The sequence below is a fragment of the Hippocampus comes genome, unplaced genomic scaffold (assembly GCF_001891065.2).
Source record: "Hippocampus comes isolate QL1 unplaced genomic scaffold, H_comes_QL1_v1.1 scaffold249, whole genome shotgun sequence".
Taxonomy (NCBI): Eukaryota; Metazoa; Chordata; class Actinopteri; order Syngnathiformes; family Syngnathidae; genus Hippocampus; species Hippocampus comes.
In genome coordinates this window covers 1,454,585-1,478,112 of record NW_017805035.1, presented here as the reverse complement: position 1 = coordinate 1,478,112, position 23,528 = coordinate 1,454,585, and the positions used below count along the sequence as shown (strand labels likewise).

The 23,528-nt window shown below is 49.7% G+C and overlaps 2 protein-coding genes across 3 annotated transcripts in view; both read right to left on the bottom strand.

Annotated features, from left to right (window-relative positions):
* The window catches only part of pi4kb (phosphatidylinositol 4-kinase, catalytic, beta), a 10,049-nt gene extending 1,758 nt beyond the window's left edge, over positions 1 to 8,291 (bottom strand). The window contains exons 1-11 of one of the 2 annotated variants that reach the window (XM_019863644.1): positions 8,140 to 8,291; positions 5,928 to 6,499; positions 4,786 to 5,127; positions 3,842 to 3,883; positions 2,835 to 3,062; positions 2,486 to 2,713; positions 2,294 to 2,400; positions 1,549 to 1,653; positions 1,353 to 1,476; positions 1,006 to 1,271; positions 237 to 369 (exon numbers count right to left, since the gene is read on the bottom strand). In XM_019863644.1, the coding sequence (XP_019719203.1) occupies positions 237 to 369; positions 1,006 to 1,271; positions 1,353 to 1,476; positions 1,549 to 1,653; positions 2,294 to 2,400; positions 2,486 to 2,713; positions 2,835 to 3,062; positions 3,842 to 3,883; positions 4,786 to 5,127; positions 5,928 to 6,473 (2,121 nt within the window). In that variant the 5' untranslated portion in view covers positions 6,474 to 6,499; positions 8,140 to 8,291. The remainder of the gene's footprint in view (positions 1 to 236; positions 370 to 1,005; positions 1,272 to 1,352; positions 1,477 to 1,548; positions 1,654 to 2,293; positions 2,401 to 2,485; positions 2,714 to 2,834; positions 3,063 to 3,841; positions 3,884 to 4,785; positions 5,128 to 5,927; positions 6,500 to 8,139) is intronic. The other variant, XM_019863645.1, reaches the window with a different exon arrangement.
* A 1,569-nt stretch (positions 8,292 to 9,860) lies between these two features.
* On the bottom strand, positions 9,861 to 18,258 carry selenbp1 (selenium binding protein 1). The gene is made up of 13 exons (XM_019863661.1): positions 18,150 to 18,258; positions 15,094 to 15,147; positions 14,906 to 15,018; positions 13,999 to 14,184; positions 13,163 to 13,283; positions 12,907 to 13,089; positions 12,389 to 12,570; positions 12,123 to 12,201; positions 11,925 to 12,046; positions 11,750 to 11,842; positions 10,528 to 10,646; positions 10,256 to 10,418; positions 9,861 to 10,225 (listed from the first exon to the last, which is right to left on the bottom strand). Exons 1-12 carry the CDS (start codon positions 18,151 to 18,153, stop codon positions 10,256 to 10,258), a joined length of 1,419 nt encoding a protein of 472 aa, XP_019719220.1. The 5' UTR covers positions 18,154 to 18,258; the 3' UTR covers positions 9,861 to 10,225.
* Positions 18,259 to 23,528: the final 5,270 nt, after the last annotated feature.

Sequence of the window (23,528 nt, the reverse complement as noted above, 5' to 3'; positions counted from 1 at the left end):
CGTGTGGGTGTGTGTGTGTGTTGCCACTGAACTCACCCGGTTCGGAGGGAAAGACGTTTCTCAGCTGCTCGATGACCTCCTGGAGCTGCAGCACCGTGTCCTGCTCGTGCTCCATGTCTTCACCTGACACACACACACACACACACACACACACACACACACACACACACACACACACACACACGATGAAGATGCAGCTACGGCGAGCGTGGGGGGCGGACGGGACGACACGAGACCTCGACAAACTCAGCGGTGAGTTTGAAGGCTGATGTCTCAAAGCCAAGGTTCTTGGGAGAGCTGGACAGGATGAAGCCAAAGTCTATGTGGATGATGTGGCCACACGCATCCAGCAGGATGTTGCCATTGTGCCTGAGGGGACGCCACAAAGTCCAAGTTTTAGACCGAGCCCAAATTGTACTCAGTTAGCAACCCCAGGCACGATCCCCTCAGAGGCTCTGCCTCGTCCCTGGCACGTCCGGTAGCGTTGGTCCGTAGACCTGAGGCACCGGGCAAGTACAGGGTGCAGACCATTTAAAGATTTAAAAATAAATACAAGAAATGATATCCAAAAATGTACAGACAGCCTTCGTGTTTCTAAACGCTGTAGTAAGAATCGTTAACTTAGCTAGCTGCCGAAGTTTTAAAAAAATGATGAATTTAACAACAGCATCGATTTGTCGGTCCAATTAAATATCACTGTTCAGTTTCAGACCCAAGTTAGAGACTGTTGGCTTTAGATAAGGCGCCAGAGGCCCAAGTCAGCAGGATGGGATGTACGAGGCCCACTGCGACCAAACATCCAATCCTCTGTTTTCTTTCCAGTGCAACGGAAGCAATTCTGTGCCGTCCAGGCCTTGATATCCTCCGGCCAGGACAAAAGAGGCCTCGATGAGAAAGACTCTTTTTAGCTCAACGGGACTGCAGTTGAGTAAGTGTACAATAAAACGATGCCCAATGTACTACAGGGGACGATGATGTATGGAGGCGAAGTTGCTTTGCACTGACCTGTCCTTGACTTGCAGCAAATAGCAAATAAGGCTGTAGCCAGCACAGCTCTGCACAAAGTTCCTCTGCGCCGACAGGAAGGCTTCGGTGGTGGGCGCCCCGTGTTCCTGCAGGAAGTAGTCCAGCAGAGACAGCTGGCTGTGCTTCTTCACCTGATGCAGCGACACGGCGTTCACCACCGGCTCGATCATGCCGCTGTCCGATGACAGAACCAGGATCTTGTAGGGCTTGATCCAAAGCGGCACACGTTCCGTTTCCCAGATGGACTGGGGGGGCAAAGGGGGAGTGAGAGAGGGGGCTTCGACGGCTATCGGACAGCGCCGGCGCGTTTCCGGATGACGACTTACCTTCAACTGCCACAGCACTTGGAAGGCCAGCAGCTCCTGACGAAGGTCGTCGCCGCACTTGACGATGACAGACAGCAGGCGCCACGTGGGCATGTGCCCGTAAGGCGAACCCTCACGGATCCGCCTGTACAAGACGGCCGAGGTTAGGGGCCGCGCGCGGCAACGGAAGCCAAAGTGACAAGTGACGGACGCCTACCGAACTTTCTCCTCCCATGGCTCCTTGAGGGCCACGGCCGACGGGTCCTCGGGGTCCCGCTTGAAAGTGGTCGGCGTTTGCGCCAGCTGCTCCGACAGACGCCGCCTGCAGACAAGCGTTCCAAGGTGACATGTTGACACAGTAACGCGGATACGGCAACGGGAATGACGGGACACGCCGTCCTGTCAGACGCACCAACACGTCGGTGGAAACGTCAAAGCGTTGTTGATGGAGCCGGCATCACGCCCGTTCATAAACTCTTTCATTCCACAAGACGTACTTGCACGTCTTTTTAAAATTAGGCCCCGCCTACCAAGGACGTACTTGTACGTCTAAGTCTTTTTTTTTTTTTGCGTCATAGAGAGGAGGAGGGTCTGATGCAATCTGTGAATGAGAATAAGCCGCTTGCATTGTAAATCATGTAAAAAAAGCGACCAGTAGGTGGCAGTGGTGCCTCACGTGCTTGAAATGCAAGCTCTTTTTCTCCGTTTTTTGCCCAGGAATCGCCATTTCCATGAAACTTAACCATTTTGGAATGCCGATTGCTGAAGAATGGAACAAGATAGAAATATTTTTTTTTTCTGCTGAAAGAAGAGAGTCCAAACTTTATTGTGGTAGGCTCCATGTTTATATAGCATTAGAAGTCAAAATCCAGTAAAACGCTGGGATTGAGGGACTTGCTCCAGTGAAAATGGCTGGGATTGAATGAGTTAAAACGTCATAGGGCTGGAAGCGGAGGACCAACCTGATGTCACCGGCGGCGATGAAGACGGGTTCTTTGCTCTCCAGACTGCCGACACTATCCACGGAGAACTGACTGATATTGTCGCAGCTGGCGTGAACCTCCGGAAGCTGCCGGAAAAGGCTCACATTGCTGTCACACGGCCGCGACAGAGGCAGAAATTTTTGGTCCGAGAGCAGCTGGGCGGACATGCACCTCCACCTGCAGCTCGCCGATGTCGTCCACCGACCAGGCCTCGTCGTCGTTGTCGTAGTTGGGGACAGTGGAGAAGCATCCGGCGCGCTGCTCGGCGCTCATGCCGCAATCGGGGAGGTGCTCCACTGAGCGTGTGCTCCTGATGCGGTTCTCGGGTATTCGAGTCGGCACGTTGGACGTCTCAAAGTCGTCCACCTCCAGAACCTCCACATAAATGAGGTAGGGTGCCTGCGGAGTCAGAGTTGGCAGTTGGCTGATTGAGTATTAAAAAAATAATAATAACAACTCTTTCACTCGACTCACTCACTCGAGGCTCCCCTGTGAAGGTGGCGGGCGGGTGGGCTCTCACCTTGTCCTTGGAGTTGAGCACGACGGCCTGCGTGTGCGGCACGCGCACCACGTGGTGCTCGAAGGCGGCGGTGGGCAGCCAGACGCGAGCGGGCAGCTTGTGGTTGAGCAGCGACAGCTCCGAGATGAGCCGCTGCGTCTTCTGCTCCTTGGTGGGCAGCGTGGCCAGACGCCTGCCGATGCCCATCAGAGACTTGATGAAGTCGCGCTGCGGCGCCAGGCGCACGGGCTGCAGAAAAATTGCAAAAAAGTGCTCCAGACTGCCACTTTTCATATACTCGCACCAACGAAATCAACTGAAAACAACATTTTTGGTTGACAAAATAAAAACAAAACTGCTTTTTTTTAAAAATTCTAACCGGAAGCACATTTTATCTCCAGAACACTGAATTGAACTAAAATGACAGCAAAAATGTCATTGTTGGTTTTCATCTTTGTCAATTCATTTCGAACAAAGGCATTTATTTCGCCAGCAATGGACAGAACAAGAAAGGTCAAACAGTCCTTCGAGAATCAGAGTTTACTTTCATATGCCACTTTTTGTTGTTTTTTTTTTTTTTTTTTTGCACTTGACAAATACAATTATTAGTGGCCATCAGGACCAGATGAGGCCTCCTAAACCCTCAAAGCTTTCCATCCAGCGGGTTCCTTTCAACAAGCTTCTGTGATGTCATTGTCTCATTTGAAACGAGGTCACGATATCAAGATGAAGACCAAAAGCGAGGATCTGGTCTTGTGTGAGTGGAGGTCGGCGGGTCAAGCAGCGCCATGGTGTGGCCTGATCGGAGCATGGCTTGTTCCTTCATTGACACTCCCTCATCAAGATCCCATGATTGTCACACCCACAAGCAACAACACACCCACATCCAGGAAGAGGAAGAAGGAGAAAAAAAAAAAAAAAAAGGAAGCGGCGGCAGAGAACCAGAAACGAAACGTCAGCCTGATCGCCGGCGGCAGCGCCCTTTTCCCACAATGCAGCATGTACGGGCTCAAGTTGCAAAGACTTACGGCAGTGCTAACAACGTCGACGAAGTCCACGCTGGAAGTTTCCTGAGGGTCATAGGTCAGAGGTCAGAGGAGCTTGTCGACTGAGCCTCCTGCCTCACAATTTCCTGATTTCTAATCGGTCACACCGAGTCTTTGCTTTGACTTTGGGAGCAGAGGCGCCAACGCAACAATCCGTCGGCCACGTGATGCAACGCGGTTGTTGTCGCCTGCACGTACGCGGGATGGGGGTATAAAGTGGCTTTTAAGCGACGCACGCATTCGCAGCGCAGAATTGAACCGAGACGTGAAGCAGCAGTCCGAGCGGTTCGCCAAGATCCAATTTGAGTCAATGTGAAATCCAGACTGGAAACATTCCTTAAAACTGAGAGAAAAAAAAAACACTCTAGTTTGGTCTTCTCTATATCCAAGAAGGATTTCCTGAGGTGAAGGTTGCACAAAAGAGCAGCATTTCAGACTCAGGGAACTAAACCCAAAACCATTTTTTGCAAGTTGACATCGCATGTGCCATCACTAGTTACTTCAACGTTATCATCGTGGAATACGATTCAAACCGAAGAATTCATCCAGGTAAGCGGGCCGCTCTGCTCGGCAAAATCATCATCAGCTGCAGACCGGCAGTGGCGTGGAAGTGGCTGTTATGCTAACGCGGAGCGAAAGATTTCATCGCCTCGTGCGTACGCCGCGAACTGAGATGAAAAATGTGTGGTGGCCATCAGACAAGCGTCGTAGCACAACTTCCTGACGACAACAAGATCCGCAAAAAGACGAGCAGATGGCTATGCGAGTGGTGCAGATATAAGTATAAGAAAACGTGTCCACACAAAAACGCAGTTGTGCTATTTTAGCCAATCGAGAAACCTGGAAAAAAAAAGCAACGGTCTGTCCTCAATCCAACCGTGAACAGCGGTCACGATAATCTCGATAACGCAGCGCGGTGACCTCACCTCGTCGTAGCTGCTCTCCACTTTGGGGTTGCTGGCCGTCCTCTTGAGGTTGCTGCTCAGGCTGACGGCCACGGCGGCGTCGGACTTGGAGCGTTGGTGCGTGCGTTTGGAAGGCGACAGGCCGTGCTCGGCGGCGGGCGCGGCGGCGCAGAAGGGCGTGAGCGTCAGGGGGTCCCGGCGGGCGCGGGCGGCGGCCGGCTTGAGCTGGTCGGACAGGATGAGCTTGCGCAGCTTGGCGCCTCGCGAGTGGCGCTGCGTGGAGATGTGCATGTCGGACGAGTACGCCGCCAGGAGCCACACGCATTGCAGGCTGAAGGAGATGCTCTGCCTGCAGCGATGCACCTGAGGGACACGCGCCAGAGAAACACGCACATGGGTTTCTTTTTCTTACTGCCCTACTTGAAATCAACTTGCACTCAAATAACAGGAAAAAAAAAAAAAGATTTTTTTTTAAAGACATTTTTTATGACTTTCTTGAAAGTCACAAATTGACATATTGGCCGGCAAGTGGCAAAAGTACATGTGGCCTAAGTGGTGACGTTAGTACCTGGAGTCGCTTTGCGTGTGTTTGAGTCTCTGGCTTGTGAGATGACGAAGTCTTTTTCAAATGCCGTTTGAAGGTTTTGTGACTGACTCGGAAAACATCTCATGGGTTTGCACTTTCCTGTCTTACTTAGTGGTGGCGTACATTCTGTCCACAAACCTTGGTTGGCAACATGCCGGTCCAAGAGTCTCTTGGAGCTCCAGTAATCTGTTATACCTTACCAGTGAAAATTCGGGCTGCCTCTTAAGTACATATGTTATGACTTATTTTTATTGACATCGAGTTAAACTGCATGTTAGCCTGTTTTACCACCGCCGATCCGCTCTCTCTTGCCCCCTCTTCTCCTGCTTGGAGTGGGGGACGTGTCCGTTTCATCTCTGGAAACGGACTCTCATGTCATGCTAGCTAACCTTGTTTCACAGTGTTCAATGTTGCCCACTCGGCATCAGGCATCTGTTGCAGCCTGGAAGGGGAAGACGCTCCGCCAAATGCCCCCCCCCACGGTATGCGGTACTGTACTGTGTGTATGTACCCGTACATACTGTGTGTGTTTGAATACCTGTGCGCTTATCGTGCATGCATGTGTGCGCGCACCCACCACGTAAGGTTTGATGGCATCGCCGACGTGCTCGTCCATGTGCACGTACATGTTGAGGAGCTGCGGCAGGAAGAAGTCGACCTCGTCGTGCGGGAAACTGAAGAGTCGGTTGCCAATGTAGGCCTGCACGCCAGGCTCCTTGGAGGTGTGCAAGTAGGAGATGGCCATGGACACATCAAAGAGTTTGGACTCAAACAGGCGCAGGAGCCATGACTGTTTGGATGGGTTGGGCCGTCGCCGCCGCCGGCCGCCCTCCGCCCAGCCCTCTTCCTCCTGGTCCCGGTCTTGGTCGGCTACGGCCGGCCCGTCGCCGTCGCGGACGGGGTCGGTATGTCTCAATTTGAGCTTGTGCAGGACTTCCCGACACGCCCTCTCAGCCGCCGCCGCGTCGATCAGCGGCCCCACGCCCTCGCCCGCCGCTGCCTCGCCAGCCCCCTCACTGATAACGCCCAGTGGAGGCGTGCCGGCGGGGGCGGGGCCCGGGCGCAGCGAGGGGCTGTCGTGTTCCGAGGGGGCAGGGGAGAGCTCCGCCTTCTTTTCCTCCATTGAGAGCGACGCTCCGCCCACCTCCACTACAGTGCACACACACATGAACACGGGTGGTTACATTGTCAACACGTACTCCTCGGCTTAATTTGGTGCCAGAAAACCTCGGCTATCATTCAAACTTGTCCGACTGGTTGGAGAGTTGATTTTTTTTTCCGGGCTGAAGTTGCAAATGACACCAAGAGGATGGTGCTACATCACAAACAGTTGTGAGCGGCTAAAACCCACAAACAAGATGAAAAGGCGCAAAGCAAAGATTTTTTTGACTACTACCAAAGTCACAAACCATTTGGGGATTGTTGTTATTTTTTTCCCATATTTCCTTTTTATTGGATTTTGACGTGGTTCACTTTTGCCCATTCTCATCCATTATTTCAAGAGACCACTCATTCATTCGGCAGAGATGAAAGAATGGTCTTGACAGCATTTTAGAAGATGAACTATAAAAACCGCAAAGGAAGGAAAATAAAATGGGAAACAGCTCAGTTTCTGATTTCAATGTTGAATCCGAAAAGAGGGACAGATGGTGGTCCTTTTATCACAGCGACATTTTTATAGCTTATCGGATTTCTCTGAAACACCGAAAGCCAGACTATTAGGGTTTAAATCAAGGGTAATTGCGGAAATTTCAGGACTAACTTTGAATTTGGCCTGTTTGCAAGTCGACATGTGTCAAGTGTTGATAGGTTGCTTATGTGTTACCGCACGTCAAATGCAAAAGCAGTGGAAAAGCATCCGAACCTATTTTCTTGATGTGGCTCAGTCCATTTGGCAAAGGGACAGTCTAATTACTACACAAAATTTAAATGGGTTGTTGCTTAGGCAACGGTAACCATGAGTCCATGTAATTGGGTCATATTGGTTCCAAATACAAATTGAACCGACCACAGCTGCAACCCTACAATCAACTCTCCGTCACATTGGCCTATTTTTATTGTGGAATAAAACTCGTGCTTGAGATATCCGACATTAACTGGCAAAAAAAAAAAAAAAAAAAAAAAAATGAAAATCAACTTCAGTGAAAACTGCTCCTCAAGGAAAAAGTTATTTCGAGCCTTGCACGTTGCGAATTCTCGTGATGCGAACGCGGTTATTTCATCACTGGATTTTGAACGGACATTTTAGGAAACTCTCCGCTCAACTCGACTGGACAATGATTTTGCCGTCTTTCCCCCCTGTCTTTTTTTTACGATCTCTCCAAAATCAGCCATTTAAACAGAGGGTGTGTGGACTTTTCTCGGCACTCAAGACAAACAACGTACTGGTCGCCTGTCAGTCATCAGCACGGCTCCGTGGACTGGACGCGCCACCGAACTGAACATAAACATGAGATTCAAATCAGCAAATTATGCTCTCGGACCTCCACATCAACACGCCTTTGTGGGCCAGCAGATGACATGAACACATTCCGGACGAGCATCGAGTATTCATCGGATTAGCACAAGTGGGGGCTAGTGGCTAACAATCGGCTACCAGTCGATTAGCCCGAGCGTCTGCGGGCGGCTGTAAGGCTGCCCAAGCTCGCTCGGGGAGGCTATTTAGCCTCACCAGCGTTAGCCAACTGTTGCTATCTATGTCGAGTAAACGCTTGAGCGAGATGGGACGCTAAAAGCTAAGCTAACGTTGATTGAGCTGTGTGACGTGTTTACGGGCGGCTTGCTCGTACCTTGTTGAACTCTGGCGGCGGTCAATCGTGTCGTCAAGTCAACTTTGTCGCCCCATTGATGTTGCCGACTGGCCGCAGCCGAAGAGGATAATGGCCATTGGCCGCCAGGGGGAGACACGCTTTTTTTATCTACCTCGCATCTCGTTCTGTTTTACACGCCTACCTCGCCGCCATATTGGTCCGGTCAATATTCCGGAAACGTGCTTGTGTCAAAATTAAAATGAATAAATAAATGTTCTTTACCGCATCGAATAGTGCTCTCAAGCTGAAAAAAACATTTACCTCTCCAAGTAGCACCATGACGACTAACTTCAAAATACAGGAGCATTGTAAGGCTAAGTGTTTGTGTAAAAACAAGAAAAGTACAGAAACAATCAAAAGTTCAATTCAATAACATAAAAAAAGTGTTTCACAGCTTTTGACTTGTCGTGCAATGGTCCAAAACCTCCGGGCCGCAGACTAGTACCGGGCCACTTTGGACCGGGCCGCGCAGATGAAAGAATGAAACACGTACAGTATTTTCTGTTTACAGGTAGTTAATGAAAATATTTTATGTTGAAAGTGACCGGAATCTCTCTACATCCGTCTATGACGAACTTTTGCCTGCTGGTGAGTTTTATATTTTCATGCACTTTCTATTTGTTCTACGGTTTCTGTTGCATGTTTAAGAATGAAATTGTACCTACATAAAAGTAAAAAACAAACAAAAAATCTGTAAAATGCATTGTGTGCTTATTAAAAAGTTCAATACAAACGAACAGTACATGAGCAGTGTTTCTATGGTGCACCACTGAAGGGCACCCCTGCATTATTTTTGACATTGGCAATCTTTTATCATTCTACGTGAGTCAGAAGCAACATTTCATTCTAAATATCAGGAGTGAATGAAACTCTCTAAATTGTCCCTAGGTGTGAGTGTGAGCGCGAATGATTGTTTGTCACTGTTTGCCCTGCGATTGGCTGGCAACCAGTTCAGGGTGTACCCCGCCTAATGCCCAAAGACAGCTGGGATAGGCTCCAGCATGCCCTGCGACCCTTCTGAGGATAAGCGGATTAGAAAATGGATGGATGGATAGCTGCTTCCTCTTATGCCATCGTAGTTACTTGTACCTTGTTGTGCACCACTGTACCAACGTTATTCTTTTGTGTAGTGATAGCCCTCTTTGTATATCGCATATGATGAACTCATTGAGAGCATATTATTGGTTGTTACAGTAGTTGCAAAACAAATGACCATTAACCCAAACTTTATGTGGGTCAACATCACCATTACTATCAAAAGTAGTGTGCGCTATGTAGTACCAAGCCAAAGAATGACACGAACCTTCCTTTCCGACAAAAATATTTGACTGTGAGCAAAATGTATGCTGCATTGAAAGTACCCCAATGAGCGCCATTTGCAAAAGTTACTGGAGTAATTGAGTGAATGCAGCACCCTACTAATCACCTCAGCTGAAAGAGGAGGAGTGTGACGGTTGAAGGCTCTCGACATTACCTTTGTCTGTAGCCAGCGCGAGGATGGCAAAATGGCACCGATGTCACTCAGCCTGAGACGAGACGGATACAAGTGCCTTGCGGTGGCTATCTGGTCTCAGAGATGCTCGCGTGAATTTTTTTTCGAGAGGATTGCTACTGTCAAGACGTGCGGCCATCACACAAACCTCAACTGAGAAATCTCGTCCACTTCACATGTGAAGAGTAAACCCAGAAGAATGGCCTGATCCAATTTGACCCCAATGCTTTTTTCAAGCTGGGGTGCCTATTTATTGAAAGTGACACCAAACAGGTGGCAATAATCAATCAGTCTGGCCGTAGTTGTCTTTTTTTTTTTTTTTTTTCAAACACTCCCCTCAGCAGGCCTTTTGGGGGAAGATACATTGATTGTATAAGTACAGTCATGGACCCTAGTGGTGCTGCTGTGTTTGTCAGCTCACAATCATCATACAAGTGATTTGAATATGCATTTCCATCGCTGATGTGTTCCTAACATTTAAACAAAACCTGATGATCTTAAAGTGGGAAGTACAGATCAAGTCTAACTCACAGGCACCCTAAGAAGAAGCAGGGAATGTTTTGGAGGGGGGGGGGGGGGGGGGGGGGGGGGGGGGTAGGGCCCTCACAGCCAGATGTCGGACGTGCAGTCTCCTCCGGGGTATCTCAGCTCGTGAGCCAGTGCCGGACCACCAGGCTCATTACCGAAATCCACAAGGAACTTCTCGTTGGGGGTCAGACCCCCCTTCGAGGTGTCCACGTCGATCTGCATCATTACTGACCCCTCCCTAAAAATGACATGAGCAATGTTAGCATCATCATGGACCAAAGGCATACAAACTCCTAAAAAAAAAAACAAACCCTATGTGTGTGAGAAGGCATGAGAAATACACTAACCGGACCATTTCAGGGTAGAACTGTTTGTCCCAGCCACTGTAGAGTGACGTAGTTACATACAGCCTTTGACCATCCAAACTTAACTGTAACATCTGAGGACCACCGTAGACTCGCTTCCCCTAGACACACACACGCGCACAAAGACAGGCAGATAGACAAGTAGGTAGACCACAGATTACTAGCGAGCGAGACAGACCAATAAGCAGACAGCTAGTGTAGATAATACGGGTAGGTTGAGAGACAGACAGATAGTGTAGATCAGGGGTCCCCAACCTTTTTTGCCCCACGGACCGGTTTATGTCAGACAATATTTTCAGGGACCGGCATTTAAGGTGTGGCGGAAATAATACAACAAAATAATATGGTTGAGCTGCATGAAAACTGTGGTGTTTTCGAAATATAATAATAAACACAAGGAGCGTCTAATCTGGCCGCAACACTCTGATCGCTATGGTAATGTTTAATGCCTTCAAAATACGATACAATGCAAATTTAAAGTGCATGAAAATGATGACTCACCACAGCCCCGAGCTTGATTTTCTGCAACCAGACGGTCCCATCTCGGGGTAATAGGAGACAATGACACCTCAAGTGTGTGTTTTACGTCAAGTCTACTTCGTAATTTTGTTTTAGTCGCCATTGCTGCAGAAAAGCCCCGCCTCACACAGGTAGGATGTCGGAAATAGCAACAGTGCTACTGTGGCGATCTCAGAATATTCAGCCATAACTTTAATCCAGTTGTCTCGAACGTACTTTTAAGGGCGCTCTCATTTGATCTCCAGCAGTTTTTTTACTCATTTTGCGAGCTCTGGTGTTTTGTTTTTAAGCGGAATCGGTCACGTGACGGAGAAGCGTGTCTTGACGTGTGTCAAGCGTTACACAGACGGGTGTGACGGAGAATCCGGTAATTTTTCAAAATAAAATATCTTTCGTATTCCGAAATAAATACAACGGAATTAAGGCAAGTTCTTTCTGTGCGGCCTGGTACCAAATGCCCTGCGGACCGGTACCGGTCCGCGGACCGGCGGTTGGGGACCCCTGGTGTAGATGGAAGTAAATGGGTAGTAAGACAGACAACAGATAACTTGACAGAGAAACGGATGGATACAGTAGGCAGACAGACAGATGACTGACCGCTAGCTAGATAAATAGTCAGGCAGGCAGGTTGCCGTCAGATAGGCAGAGATGAAAAATAGTGAGGCAGTTGTTCTGTCTGAGAAACCTGAATAAAACGGGGTTGGGGCTGTGGCTGGTTTTCAGGGTCCTCCAGAACTCGGACCGGTCCATCGTTGGTGATGCTGCCTCCCAAAAACACCTGCAGCCAAACAGACGGAAAGTAAAAGCGTCTCTCCCACAAAGGGCTGCGCCTGCTGACATCCTGTCACGTGATAGGCGACCTGTCCAACCAGTCGAGGGTTCCTGGTGTCGCTGATGTCATACTGTCTGATGTCACCGTGGAGCCAGTTGCTGAAGTAAAGGAAGCGGTCATCCAAGGAGATCAAGATGTCCGTGATCAGGGCTACATACATATGGACAGGTGTTGGACAGGGAGGCAAAGAGACAGCCCGACAGCTTTGGCGGGCGTTGATGCAGACCTGGCATGTCAGGCAGCATCCATCCTTCGACTTTCTTACTGGGAACGCCGATGACCTTTTCTGCAGCCCACTTCCCTGTCTGAAGGACAACATGGAACATGGAACATAGAACTGAGCGAAAAAGGACAAACAATAAGGTGACCGTGGAGGAGGGCGGCAGCGTCAAAACCAGATAGGGGCCAGCTGGTCCTGGTCCCGTCACGTGGAACAGATATTTGGGGCCTCGTTGGTCGAGAGGTTAAGGGATTGCGCTAGGGATTGCTCACTGGCGCTCTGTAGAAGCGGAACACGCTCCCCTTGAGAGCGCAGCCCACAAAACCTTCAGTGGCGTTTGGGTCGTGGAGAAAGCGGATTTCAAGAGGAATAGCGCCCTCTTCTCCCAGATCCAGCGTCTGCACCCTCTTGTGGGTGGTCCAGTCCCACACGTGGAGGGAAGTACCGTAATGGCCTGGAACAACAAGGAACTCACATTGGTCCTTATGGTCAAGATTCAGATGCTGACGATGTGCCTACTAGAACCTCAACCTCAACCTGTCAGGTCCTAATTTGTGATTTCTAGATCAATCTGTGAAGTGCTGACTTTGAACTTCTGGAAATCTGTGAAATCCGAATTTGGGACAACTATAACCTGATACTCAGTCTATGAGGACTCAGTAGTACACTTGTGTGAGCGGAGAGCAGCCAACTAAAAAGAACAACGGGTGCTTTTTAAAGGTCTTGAGAGTCCGGGACATTTTTGTGAATGAAAGATGTCAGACAAGGTTCTTCTTGTCTTTGTTCTCACCTTCTGCGACATGAGCAGGATCGAACCCATTAGCAAGAGCTTTGGGGGCCCCCCACTCGCTGCTGATCATCACGTTGTGGCGAGGCTGGTACCAAAAGTCATAGCCGAAGGGGGCCGCTTCACCCGGCTGCTCCCAGTTGCTGATCACGTCAAATGTCTCGCCGTCCAGTAGCACAAAGCCACCTGAGAGGGCAACAGAGAAGGTGAGTCCTAAAACTTGTAGCGGTCAGGTGGTGCTCTCTAGTGCCGCTCTAACCTTTGCCGCCCCCGGACGGGTCGCCCATGCAACTGATGATGATCTGACCGCTGCCCAGGCAGTGGGTCGTGTGGGGGTTGGCCAGGCCGCACTTCCAATAGAGGTCCACCGGCTCCACGGTCTGGGAACAAAACAAGGGCTGCGGTACTCTGAAAACTTAAGAACCGCCTTAGTGCCCAAGAGCCCAGAGGCCAGGACTCGCCAGAAACCACGTGCAAGACGACATTAGCTGGAGGACTGGACTCGCCCCAAAACAAAAGCATTTAGGACTCACTTGAGACTTGAAGGTTAGGACTTGAGAGTCACACACGTAACTTGATCCGACCTCTCATACTCGGTGATCAAAACCAGAGACCAAGGACCACAGTAGTCAATATCAAGACCTTAGAGACCAAATCGGTAGTTCTCGGCGACTGCAACCATATTGCTTTGATGCCATCCTGTGACATCAGTAAGCAGGGCTTTCCAGTTTTTGGTGGTTTTTGGCTATTGGGGGTCGGGTTTGGTCCCTACTTGACTGTATATTTGAACCATCTGGTTAGTTGAAGACTTGGTTTTGAATCAATAGATTTCAAATGGCCATTGCACATTTTATGACCTTGTTTATGCGACTAACTAACAAAGTCCATCAGGTCCCCACATGAGGACTCCACAATCTTCCTCAAAGAAAAGCTTGTCGACAAAAACTTTTTCTCCTTTGTGGGGAAAAACTTCATCCCCAAAGGAGACCGTGGCAAAGCCTAACATATCGATTAGCACGGAGCTTGGCTGACCGGAGCGAGTTTATTTGAAGCAGGCACGGCGAGTGGAAATCAGTTGCCGTTTGTGCGGCAGACCTTGTGGAGTCTGGGTTTTCTGGGCTCAGTGCCGACGTCGACCACGTAGATCCGAGAGGAGATGAGGGCGGGCAGGATGAGGCGGTTCCGCTTCTTGGACGCATCGCCGAAGCAGCTGCTGCAGGCATTCCAGCCACTGTGGTGGAGCTCGTCGTTGACGTTGGGCATAGGAAGGCGGTGGACGACCTGCAAAACAAGCTGAACCGTCTGGACCGGCGACATTGCAGTAGGCTTGCAACATTTTGGGGAATGTTTCAACTTGCTAACTTTCCGTGCATGTGGACCGATAAGGAATACATCGGTCATTTGCAAAATGGAATGGTGGCTTTTGATAGGGAAGTTGGGAAAATCTCAAACTTTGCAAAATGGGGACCAAAACAAGGAAATTCGAGCCTGCAATGATGCAGAGGGAGGGAGCCCTTTTTGTTTGCACGTTGAATGAGAAGAGGCTGTTTTCCGTTGACCTCTTTAACGGGACTTTGGCGGCATTTGTTTTCCTTTGGAATGCTTGAGTTGGGGGACGAGTCATATTTCAGTCAACATGATGGTTTTCCCCTTCCAAGAAATATGAGCCAAAAAAAATAAATAAATTTAACTTGATGGCATTCTACTTACAAACAAATCTGTTGAAATGACCTGCTTTCTAATTGCAATACTGTATATGAAAGTCTGCCTTGGACAAAACAAGACATTTACAGTATGCTTGACTACATGTCACCTTTCTATTAAATTAAATCTCAATTCTCAGTTTAAGTTTCAATTCCCTTTCTGATCTTCCCATGGAAATTATCTGGGAACTTTCCAGAAATGATCCAGCCCTTTGCAACTCGACAGAGAAGTTCAAACCTGACAGAGAAAATAAAATGGAGGAGCGTCAGAATGACGAAATTTACGACAGCAATGTCACCTGGCAATAGGATGAAGATTCCGGGTCCACGTCCACGGTGGCCAAGTAGTCGGCCTTGCGGGTGGATGTGTTTCGGTAGATGCACGGAAGATACACGATCTTCTCGCGATCGCCTTGAAACACACGCACGCACGCGCACATTGTGAGAAACACACATGCTTGGCTGACGTACCCACGTAGACACTCACCCTTCATGGCGTCGAGCGGGCTCCGGTACCCTGGTCCACATCCTGAGCAGCCAGCTGTGCACAAGCAAGGGCAAAAGGTCACAAAACGGGAAGTGGCAGCCGTGGCCCAGTGTGACCCCTGACCCCGTCCTCCTTGGGATGGGGCGCGCCCCCGATCTGACTGCTGGAATGGACTTGAGAACTCCAGAAAAACTAGTCGCCGTCCAGTAAATGAAAGGGACGCCCATCGGGGCTCTCGTCGCCATTGTGAGAGTAAGCGCACTCATATGTTGTTTTGCACTGCTAACATGCTACGCGCTAATTGTTCTGGAAAGTGCTTTGTTACGGCTGCAACTGTTGTGAAAGCGCTATATACCTGGTAGATAAAGTTGGGGTTTTTTTTTTTTGTATTACAGAGGTGAGGGAATATTTAGGACTGAAGCGGGACAAACTAGTCCTGTTGTCCAAGCCAAAAGGGGAAACGTTGGACTTTTGAAGAGATGTATGCTGACAAAACACAAATAAAGTATTCACAGCACTTCCTTTTTCTGCTACATTTTGTTAGGTTGTAATCCCCCCAAAAAAAATTCCGCATGCAATGCAACATCCAGGTTTTTCCGGTGATCTGTTTGCAAAACTATCAAGAATTTTGTCTCAGCACAAAATCACATCCGCCCACATTTTGTTAGCAGGTTTTGCCATGGTGGTTATGTGGGACCAAAATATAAACGTTTGTTGTGTTTTTTTTTAACTCGAGCTTGTGCTGCGCCTGCGTGTGAAGAAGGTCGTTCTCAATGGCGATTGGCTGTCACCAACAACGACAGATTGACTGGACCGGCCTGAAATTATGATGGAATGATGACGGACGGCCAGAACCAGAATCATCCAGGTTATTTCATTTTTTTGCTTCTCTTGCAAATAGGAGCCACAACAACCGGATCAATCCAGTTGCCCTCCAATCAACGCTCTGAGAATCAACAAGTGTTATGCAAGTTCGGGCTAAATATTAGCCGGGTGTCGATGTCGCAACCGAAGTCAAGTGCACTTTGTTGTACTTTATGAGCAAAGAGAGACTGAAGACTGCAACGTAAGCGGCGACACAGCTGTCAGATGCGTCCACCTGGGCAAAAACAAATGAGGACAGCATGCCCACCCTCACCTTCCACAAGCACTTAACCAGGTTAAAACGAATTTCAAGACAATTATGTGCCCTTCAAAGAGACACTTTGTCTTTCCATTACACGGAGCTGGCAAATCGAGGTCCATTAAGTAAAATGCCTGCCACTGTTTAGCTTTAGCCACAGGTGCCTCTACTCAACCGGTAAAAAAGAAGAAGTCATCCCGAGAGGAGGTTGACGCTGTCGCCGTCAGCTTGCAACATCGTCCTGGCATTTAATTCGGTAGGTGACTTGAGCTATGCTGTTGTGTCACTGTGACTTTCTCTCTCTACTCGGCTTCTTTATCTTTCTGCACACATACAGCATCTAGTTGGAACCAGTCAAGACCGTGGAGTCACACATTCCCCGTGTCCAAATTCACACACTGGGTCCTTTGAAAGGCGCATTTTCGGCCAAATGAAATTCACTTAAGGCGCTACCTGACCGCACGAGGCGTCGCAATTCACATTAAGCCTGTCGAATTTCACCACGGTTTATGCAGCCCACATGAGGAAGAGGCTTTGAAGGTGTCGAAGGACCCAGCCTGTGAATTCCTTCCATAATTTGCAAACCACGTGCGGTCGAGTCGCACCCGAAGTGACGTCATGCGGCCGAAGAATGCAACCCTCGGACGATGCAGCCTGTGAATTTGGACATCGCTATTATCACGTGGTCTCGGCGGGAGCGTTTTGGCCATCGATATTGAGGCGCAGCTTCCTCTCAAATGATTCGCTGCCATTCCGACGTTCCTTATCTTCAGCAAACTCATTGATGTCGGTGCAAATTTTGTGCAGTGCACTTAAACGTATTTATTTATTTTTTGGTGCTGATGTCGCCGCTGAAAAGTCACCCTTGCAGCTCATCGCAAATGTTTTTTTTTTTTTGGTAAACAAAATTGTGTTAAATAATGCTTGGAATATTAAATTGATTCATCTTGTTGAACATCAATTTAGTATGCACAAAATCTAAGTTCGGGCCAATCATTAGTGAACAAAATATTAAACACGCCAGATTGGAGCTCGATGAAACTCCACTGTTTGCCAAAATATTTTGTAGATGCTGAAATGGAAATATCAGAGTGTGAAATAGAAGTGCATTCACATTTATTCGTGTATCAGTTGCTTCTCTTAGCTTTCTTTTTCATTTTCATAGTGACTCAAGGCCCACAGTAGCATGTCCACTGCAAGGGGGCAATGAGTAACTTGTGTTTCTCCAGGGTTGCTATGTTGAAAGTGTTGTCGAGCCATTGTGGACCCGAATAATCCCAATTTTCCAACTGTGAGGGGGTCATCTCAGGACTCGAGTCTAAAGTGTGGGCGTGTTCCCAGGACAAGCAGCAGGAGAAGCAGCAACAACAAAAAACAACCTCTACTGAACACACCAGACACAGCTGAAGAGCAGAATCCACACCAAAAAAAAACATTGACGTCATTAAAACAAAGAGGCAAAAGTGATCTCTAGTCAGCATTTTGGACCCACACTACTGACACTCTCCAAACATGTTTTCATTTCATCCTCATCACTGGACAAAACCAATACTGATCATTCAAGTTAGCATTTTGTTGGTTGCTCTGGAATCACCAGTTCTACAGCTTGTTAGTGTGTGTTCAAAGGTCATCCTCATTCTGCATGAACATAAAAAAGTGCACCAGCCTTGTTGAAAAAAAACAGGCAGTGACCAGACGACCCCAGTAAAAGGTCCCACACAGTGATGTGAAGTGATCGTGACACTTATGCAAGACCCCCCCGCCCCCCATTCGGGCCAACATACGCACACACAAAAGACTATGGTAGAAGTGTGCACTTAGCAAATAAAAGCATGTCACAATGACCCCATGATTAAAAAAAAAAAACGTGTTAAGTTTGTAGTGTGAGTGTCAAGTTGCCTTGTGGTGTTTCTTTTGCAGAAGGTCCACTCACCCATGTCGACGCTTGCTGGGGTTCACCGTGCACACACACACACGCACACAAGCTGGGTGCCAAGCAGCCTCACACACAGAGATTTGTGGCCATGCTCCACCAATGAGACACCAAGGGCGGGCCTATAACAGTCTTGTTAAATAGGAGGCAGGCGGAGCTGCGAACAAGAAGACAAACTCTGCTTCGGAGTTCACTTCTGGACCTAGAGTTGGATGATATATTCTACGTGTTGGTCAAATGTGGAATGAAACAACCAAATCATTTCATTGTGTGACCATTTGTCAACAAGTGCCTGTGAGCAAGACCTCAATTTTGCAAAATCCCGTCCCCACACATTAAGTTTCCCTGCCTATAATTTGTCAGGTACACTTGCTGAAGATTCAGAGCCATTTCTAAAGACAGCGTCAAATACGATGAGGCAAGCAGACGCAACAAGCACAAAAGCCAACAGGTAAGCAGCGCTGCACCGACTGTGATGAGACACGCAGATTAGCATTAGCTTCTGAAGAGCAACACGGGCGCGATTGATCGGTGATGCAGCCAACCCAGGGGAAGTGCGTATGGTGACATATACACAGAGTAGGGTATGAAGTGGTGCCTCCTCAAGTGAAAATGCTTTTACTGCCTTTGTTGCTATCTATCTCCACCCCAGCTGCCACGGCAATGAAAATCAGGTGAGCCATAAGGTTGGCCCGCCGTGTTGTTTAACGTGAGGTGAGCAGTGGCTCACTTCACATTGAAACAGGCTCATTTTAGCCAAACAAGCAAAATGTGCTATCATTGTGGCTTCTTCGGGTCTTCTGATCTCTAAGGGGTCTCAGCAAAAACATTTTTTTTCCAATCTAAAGTCATCTTTTGTTGATCAACAGAGAACATGAAAACATGATTGACAGTTAACAATTTGTCTCATTGTGTAGAAATCCTTCACAAAAGCCTGAGCGATTGTAGATCATAAAAAGACTTTATAGTGGAAAAACAGGAAATGGCATTAGCATCATTCAAGTGTCGCATTGGCCCCGCCCACCATAACCATGTGACCCGCGATGACAATGTCAGGTGATTGGCAGGAAACCAACAGACAGGTAGTGACACCATCCAAATAGGAGAAAGGATGACGTCATGTTTGAACTTTGAGGAGCTCGTCGCTCATCTTGCTGCAATTAGTGTTAGCACGTAGCAACAAGTCCATGCTAACAAAGTCGCGTTAACATTTACATGGAGCATTGATTGGCCAGCTGTTCTTGAATGCGTGGGCCTTTAGCAAAACTACCCTAATTTGGAAGCTAGATGCTAAGAGTTAGATTGGAAGGTTTGCTCATGTGCTTCAACACGTCATAGTCATGATGACTTCACAAATTTCTCACAAGTTTAGAACACCAATTGAGAACGTTGCATCAATGTCCGAGGCTTGGAGACTTTCCAGTCGTGCATCCTGGCAGTCCCAACGGTCAACTGGATTTTGGCTCCTCGAAAGATCCGGAACAACCTTCAGCTCTGGTCCATTTGTTGGGGCTCATCTTGGTTTGTCTGGGCAGCCTCGGTCCTTGTCTCCGTCCTGGTCTTCATGGTTATCTTCCACTCGTCACCGACTTCCTCTCCAATCATGATCCTGGTCTCCCTGCGCTCCTTAGTGGCCTCATTCCTGTCCTCGTTCTCCTTCTCTTCTTCTTCACTCTCCGCCTCCATTGTCAGAAGCTGGTCTCCTTGGTCTATTTTGGTGTTCACCCCTGGTTCTTCTGCCTCCAGGCTGTCTGTCTCTCTGTTCTCTTCCCAGGTTATATTGGTGTCTTCCTGTGGTTCTTCTTCCTCCTGAACCTCCGTCTCTATGTTGCCTTCCCCTTTCTCTTGCCGTTTTATTTTGGTGTCCGACCCTAGTTCCTCCTGAGTGTCCTCCTCTTTACTCTCTTCGGATTTCCCTGCAGATGTCCGGTCGTCTTCGGAGTCCTCCTCATCCTCTTTACCTTCCACTTCCAGGAGGTCCAAACAATCTTCAGAAGGCAGCAGTATCTTTTCAAGTTTCTCCAAGAGCTTCTGCTGGTTGTCCTCTCGGTCGGGACCTTCCTCGTGGGGGTCTGTCAACGGCAGGATACCCGTAATCTCGAAGGAGGTCCTCCACGGCTGACGGAGGTCTTTAAGGAGCGTCAAGGCTTCGGTCGTCCAGCGGACCAGCATTTGAACGGCAGTGTCGTGCAGTTTTCCCGGCGCAGGTAGTTCGGGCTCCTTCTGGTGGTCAGTGCAGAACTTGGTCCAACGGGCCCGGAGGAAACGCTCTAGAGCCGGTTTTACGCAGAGGTCCAGAGGCTGCAGGAGGAAGGAACAACCTTCGGGGATCACGGCCGGAAGAGTGCCCGAGGTGCTCAGGTGGTTGAGGGAAATGTCTCCCACGTGGTTGTGGTGCTGGTCCAACACCAACATGGACTTCCTGTGCTGAACTGGCCCAGAAAGATATTGAAGCCAAATCCTTTGAGTCCAGACCTTGAAAGCCTCCGCAGCGTATGGGTTCTGCGAAGTGACTTCAAGCACAACAAAGTCTGGCAGCATCTCACCCGTCAGCTGTCGGTTGGTTAGCACCAAAGCGGGAAGCATAGTTCCGTCAGCCAGCGCCGACAGACAGACGGTGACCAGCGGTACTGAGCCTGTGAATTGCAAAGCCTCGGCGCGCAGCCGCCGGTCCTGAAAGCTCCTGTGATCCACAAAGAAGCACAACTCATCCATCACGGCGACTGAATTTTCGGGAAGGTGGTGAACCCGGATCACTCTCTGAGTAAACTCCTTGAAGGACTGAACGTTAGCTTGCAGAGCCAGCGGCAGGTGGCGAGCCGGCGCTCGCTTGCTGTCGGCGGGCAGTGTCGTGCCAAGCCGGTATCGAAGCATGAAGAGCACGGCCCAGTCGTACGACATTTGAAAGGTGTCACCCAAGGCGCCGTTCTTGTTGAGGGCAGCCGCTTTGTGAAAAAAGACGCTTTCACTGACAGGAAGCTGCTGCTCACGCTGGCTCAGTACCCAGGCCACCAGGCGGGCCTCGCCATCCCCCTGGACCTGTACCTCAACTTCTTCCCGTTTTTTTTGTTTCAGATGGTTCCTGGCTTCTTTCAGCCAGAACCGGATGAGCCGAGGCTCGGTGGCAAAGACCATGGAAGCCTGGCGCACTCCGCTGCACAAAGCCAGCAGCGCTACCCTCAGCTGGTGGGCTGATAGGAAGTCTACTCGTTCTTTGGGGGCGGGGGCAGGGGCGGCTGATTGGCTGCTGACATCTGCCGGATGAGGTGAGGAAGGCGGCGAAGGCGGCTCCTCTTTTATAGGTTGGCTTTCCTCAGGCTTGTCTGCGCCCTCGTCTTCAGAGAAGTCCAAGTCCTCAAGTGGGGCCAGATGGTCTTGGAGATTGTCAGACTCCGCCTCCCCACTGTCACACACAATTGACAGACAAGTCAGACACCAAGAAGGCTACACAATGTAATTTACTGATCATAATCCTTCAAGGGGAAATTAAATTCCTCAATCTCGGACAGGGCTATTAACCGATTTGATCAATTAATTTTTTGTTTGTCAGGACGACATCCTATTCATCCCTCTGGCTCAACAATGGGATGCCGTTTAAATTGCTGTGCGAGTCAATGCAGGTGAGAAAATAGGTTTTCAAGCCAGAAATAATTGCGCGGGGTCCCGTCACCTCACCTGTACACGCCTACAAGAGAAAATCCGTGAGAGAGCCGAAAGATGTGGACTGGCCAATTGATGTTCAATTGTAGGAGTCATCAATTCATTTAGAGTCACGTTCACATTCATGTTGGGACCATAAGTGATGTTTTACGTGAGAACAGAATTATTTTCAGACGATCTGTAAATATATTTCTATTACTTTTGTTGAAAGTTGAAAATAAAGCAAATCCCAAAAGAAATACTTGTTGAGGAAGGGGCTCGCGATTACCTTCGGACGCTGTCGAGGAACCCAACTTCTGTCAGGCCTGCGGAGAACAACGGACAACTTTAAGCAGCAATTGGCATCACCGCCGAGACCTTCAGATGACCTTCAAAGACGACGGACACACCTTTGTTGAGAGGCGACAGTCCGTGAAACTCCCAGAAGCATCGCGGGTCTTTGCATAGTCCCACCCCGCACGCCACGCAGCCCCAGGCATCATCCTTGTTCCCGTTGCAGTGTTGGCACAATTTCGACGAGCCCCCAATTTTGCCCATGCGGTGCCGGCGTTGGACGCTTGGGTCGTCCCTCTCCACCTTGGGCTGCTTGAGGCCGGCGCTCCTATCCGAGGGCTTGTGGGCACACTCAGCCAGCTGGACACCCAGACGCCTGCGGAAGTTGACTTGCGTGAAGAGGCCGTCTCGCACCCAGGCCGGCGGGTTGTCCTTGCGGCTCTCGCGGAGGACGATGAAGGCATTGACCACGCTCAGGTTGACCAGGAACCAAAAGAGCGTACGCCAGTGGCGGTCCTGCAGGATTCCACCCAGCGGATTGCAGGCCAGCAGCTGCTTGCAGATGTCCACCCCTCGCATGTTCTCTTGCAGAAGTCGGAAGGCCATGGGCCGCTTCATGGGATCCAAGCTCCCCACCTTGGTCTGGGAGCGCCTCCACACCGTGTCCGCTTCCCCGACGTGGGCGTTTGTGGACAGGCAGCCCATCTCTTTGGTGTCCCTCCAGCGCGTAGCCAGCACGGGACCCAATTGCCTTTGCAGGAAGTCCCCGGGTTTGTCCAGCCGGCCGTCCTCCCAAACTCCCGCCGGCAGGATGGGACTGGGAGGTGGGAAGGAGCTGGAGGTGTAGATGCCCTGCTCCAGAAGCTTCTGCACCAGAGGGACGGACGTGAGCGAGTTGGCCAAGTAGATCTGGTGGTGGTTGTTCTCCAGACCCTTGACCAGCTCTTGCACGACATCCGAGCCCGCCTCCCGGCTCGCCTTAACGCCGGTCTCGATGAAGAGTCGATGGCAGTAGCCAGACTTCGAGTCGCACAGCAGCCATACCTGTGGCTGGCCCTTGGAGCTCCCCGATCCCAGGTCCCCCTCCAGACCGGGAAGAAGCGCTTTGTCCACACTCAGGCAGCAGTTGGGCCAGTAGGCGTCCCACATGGCACCGCTGAGGATGTCCAGCATGCGCCTAAAAACCCGCAGCGGGTCGTCGGCTTTGCGACCGTGCATTAATTCGTCGGCGCTGAAGCTTCCCATGCGGATGTTGGAGGCCAGCTGCTTGAAGCGTTCCAGACTCATGGTGCGCTGGAAGGTGGGGCCATTGTCGTGCTCGTTCCATGACCAGTACTGAGACGGCTCTGGAAAGTTCTGAACGCCCATCAGGATGCACAGACCCAGGAAACCTTTGATTTCTTGGGGATTGACTGGAACCCAGTCCCGGCAGCCCGAGCCCAGGTA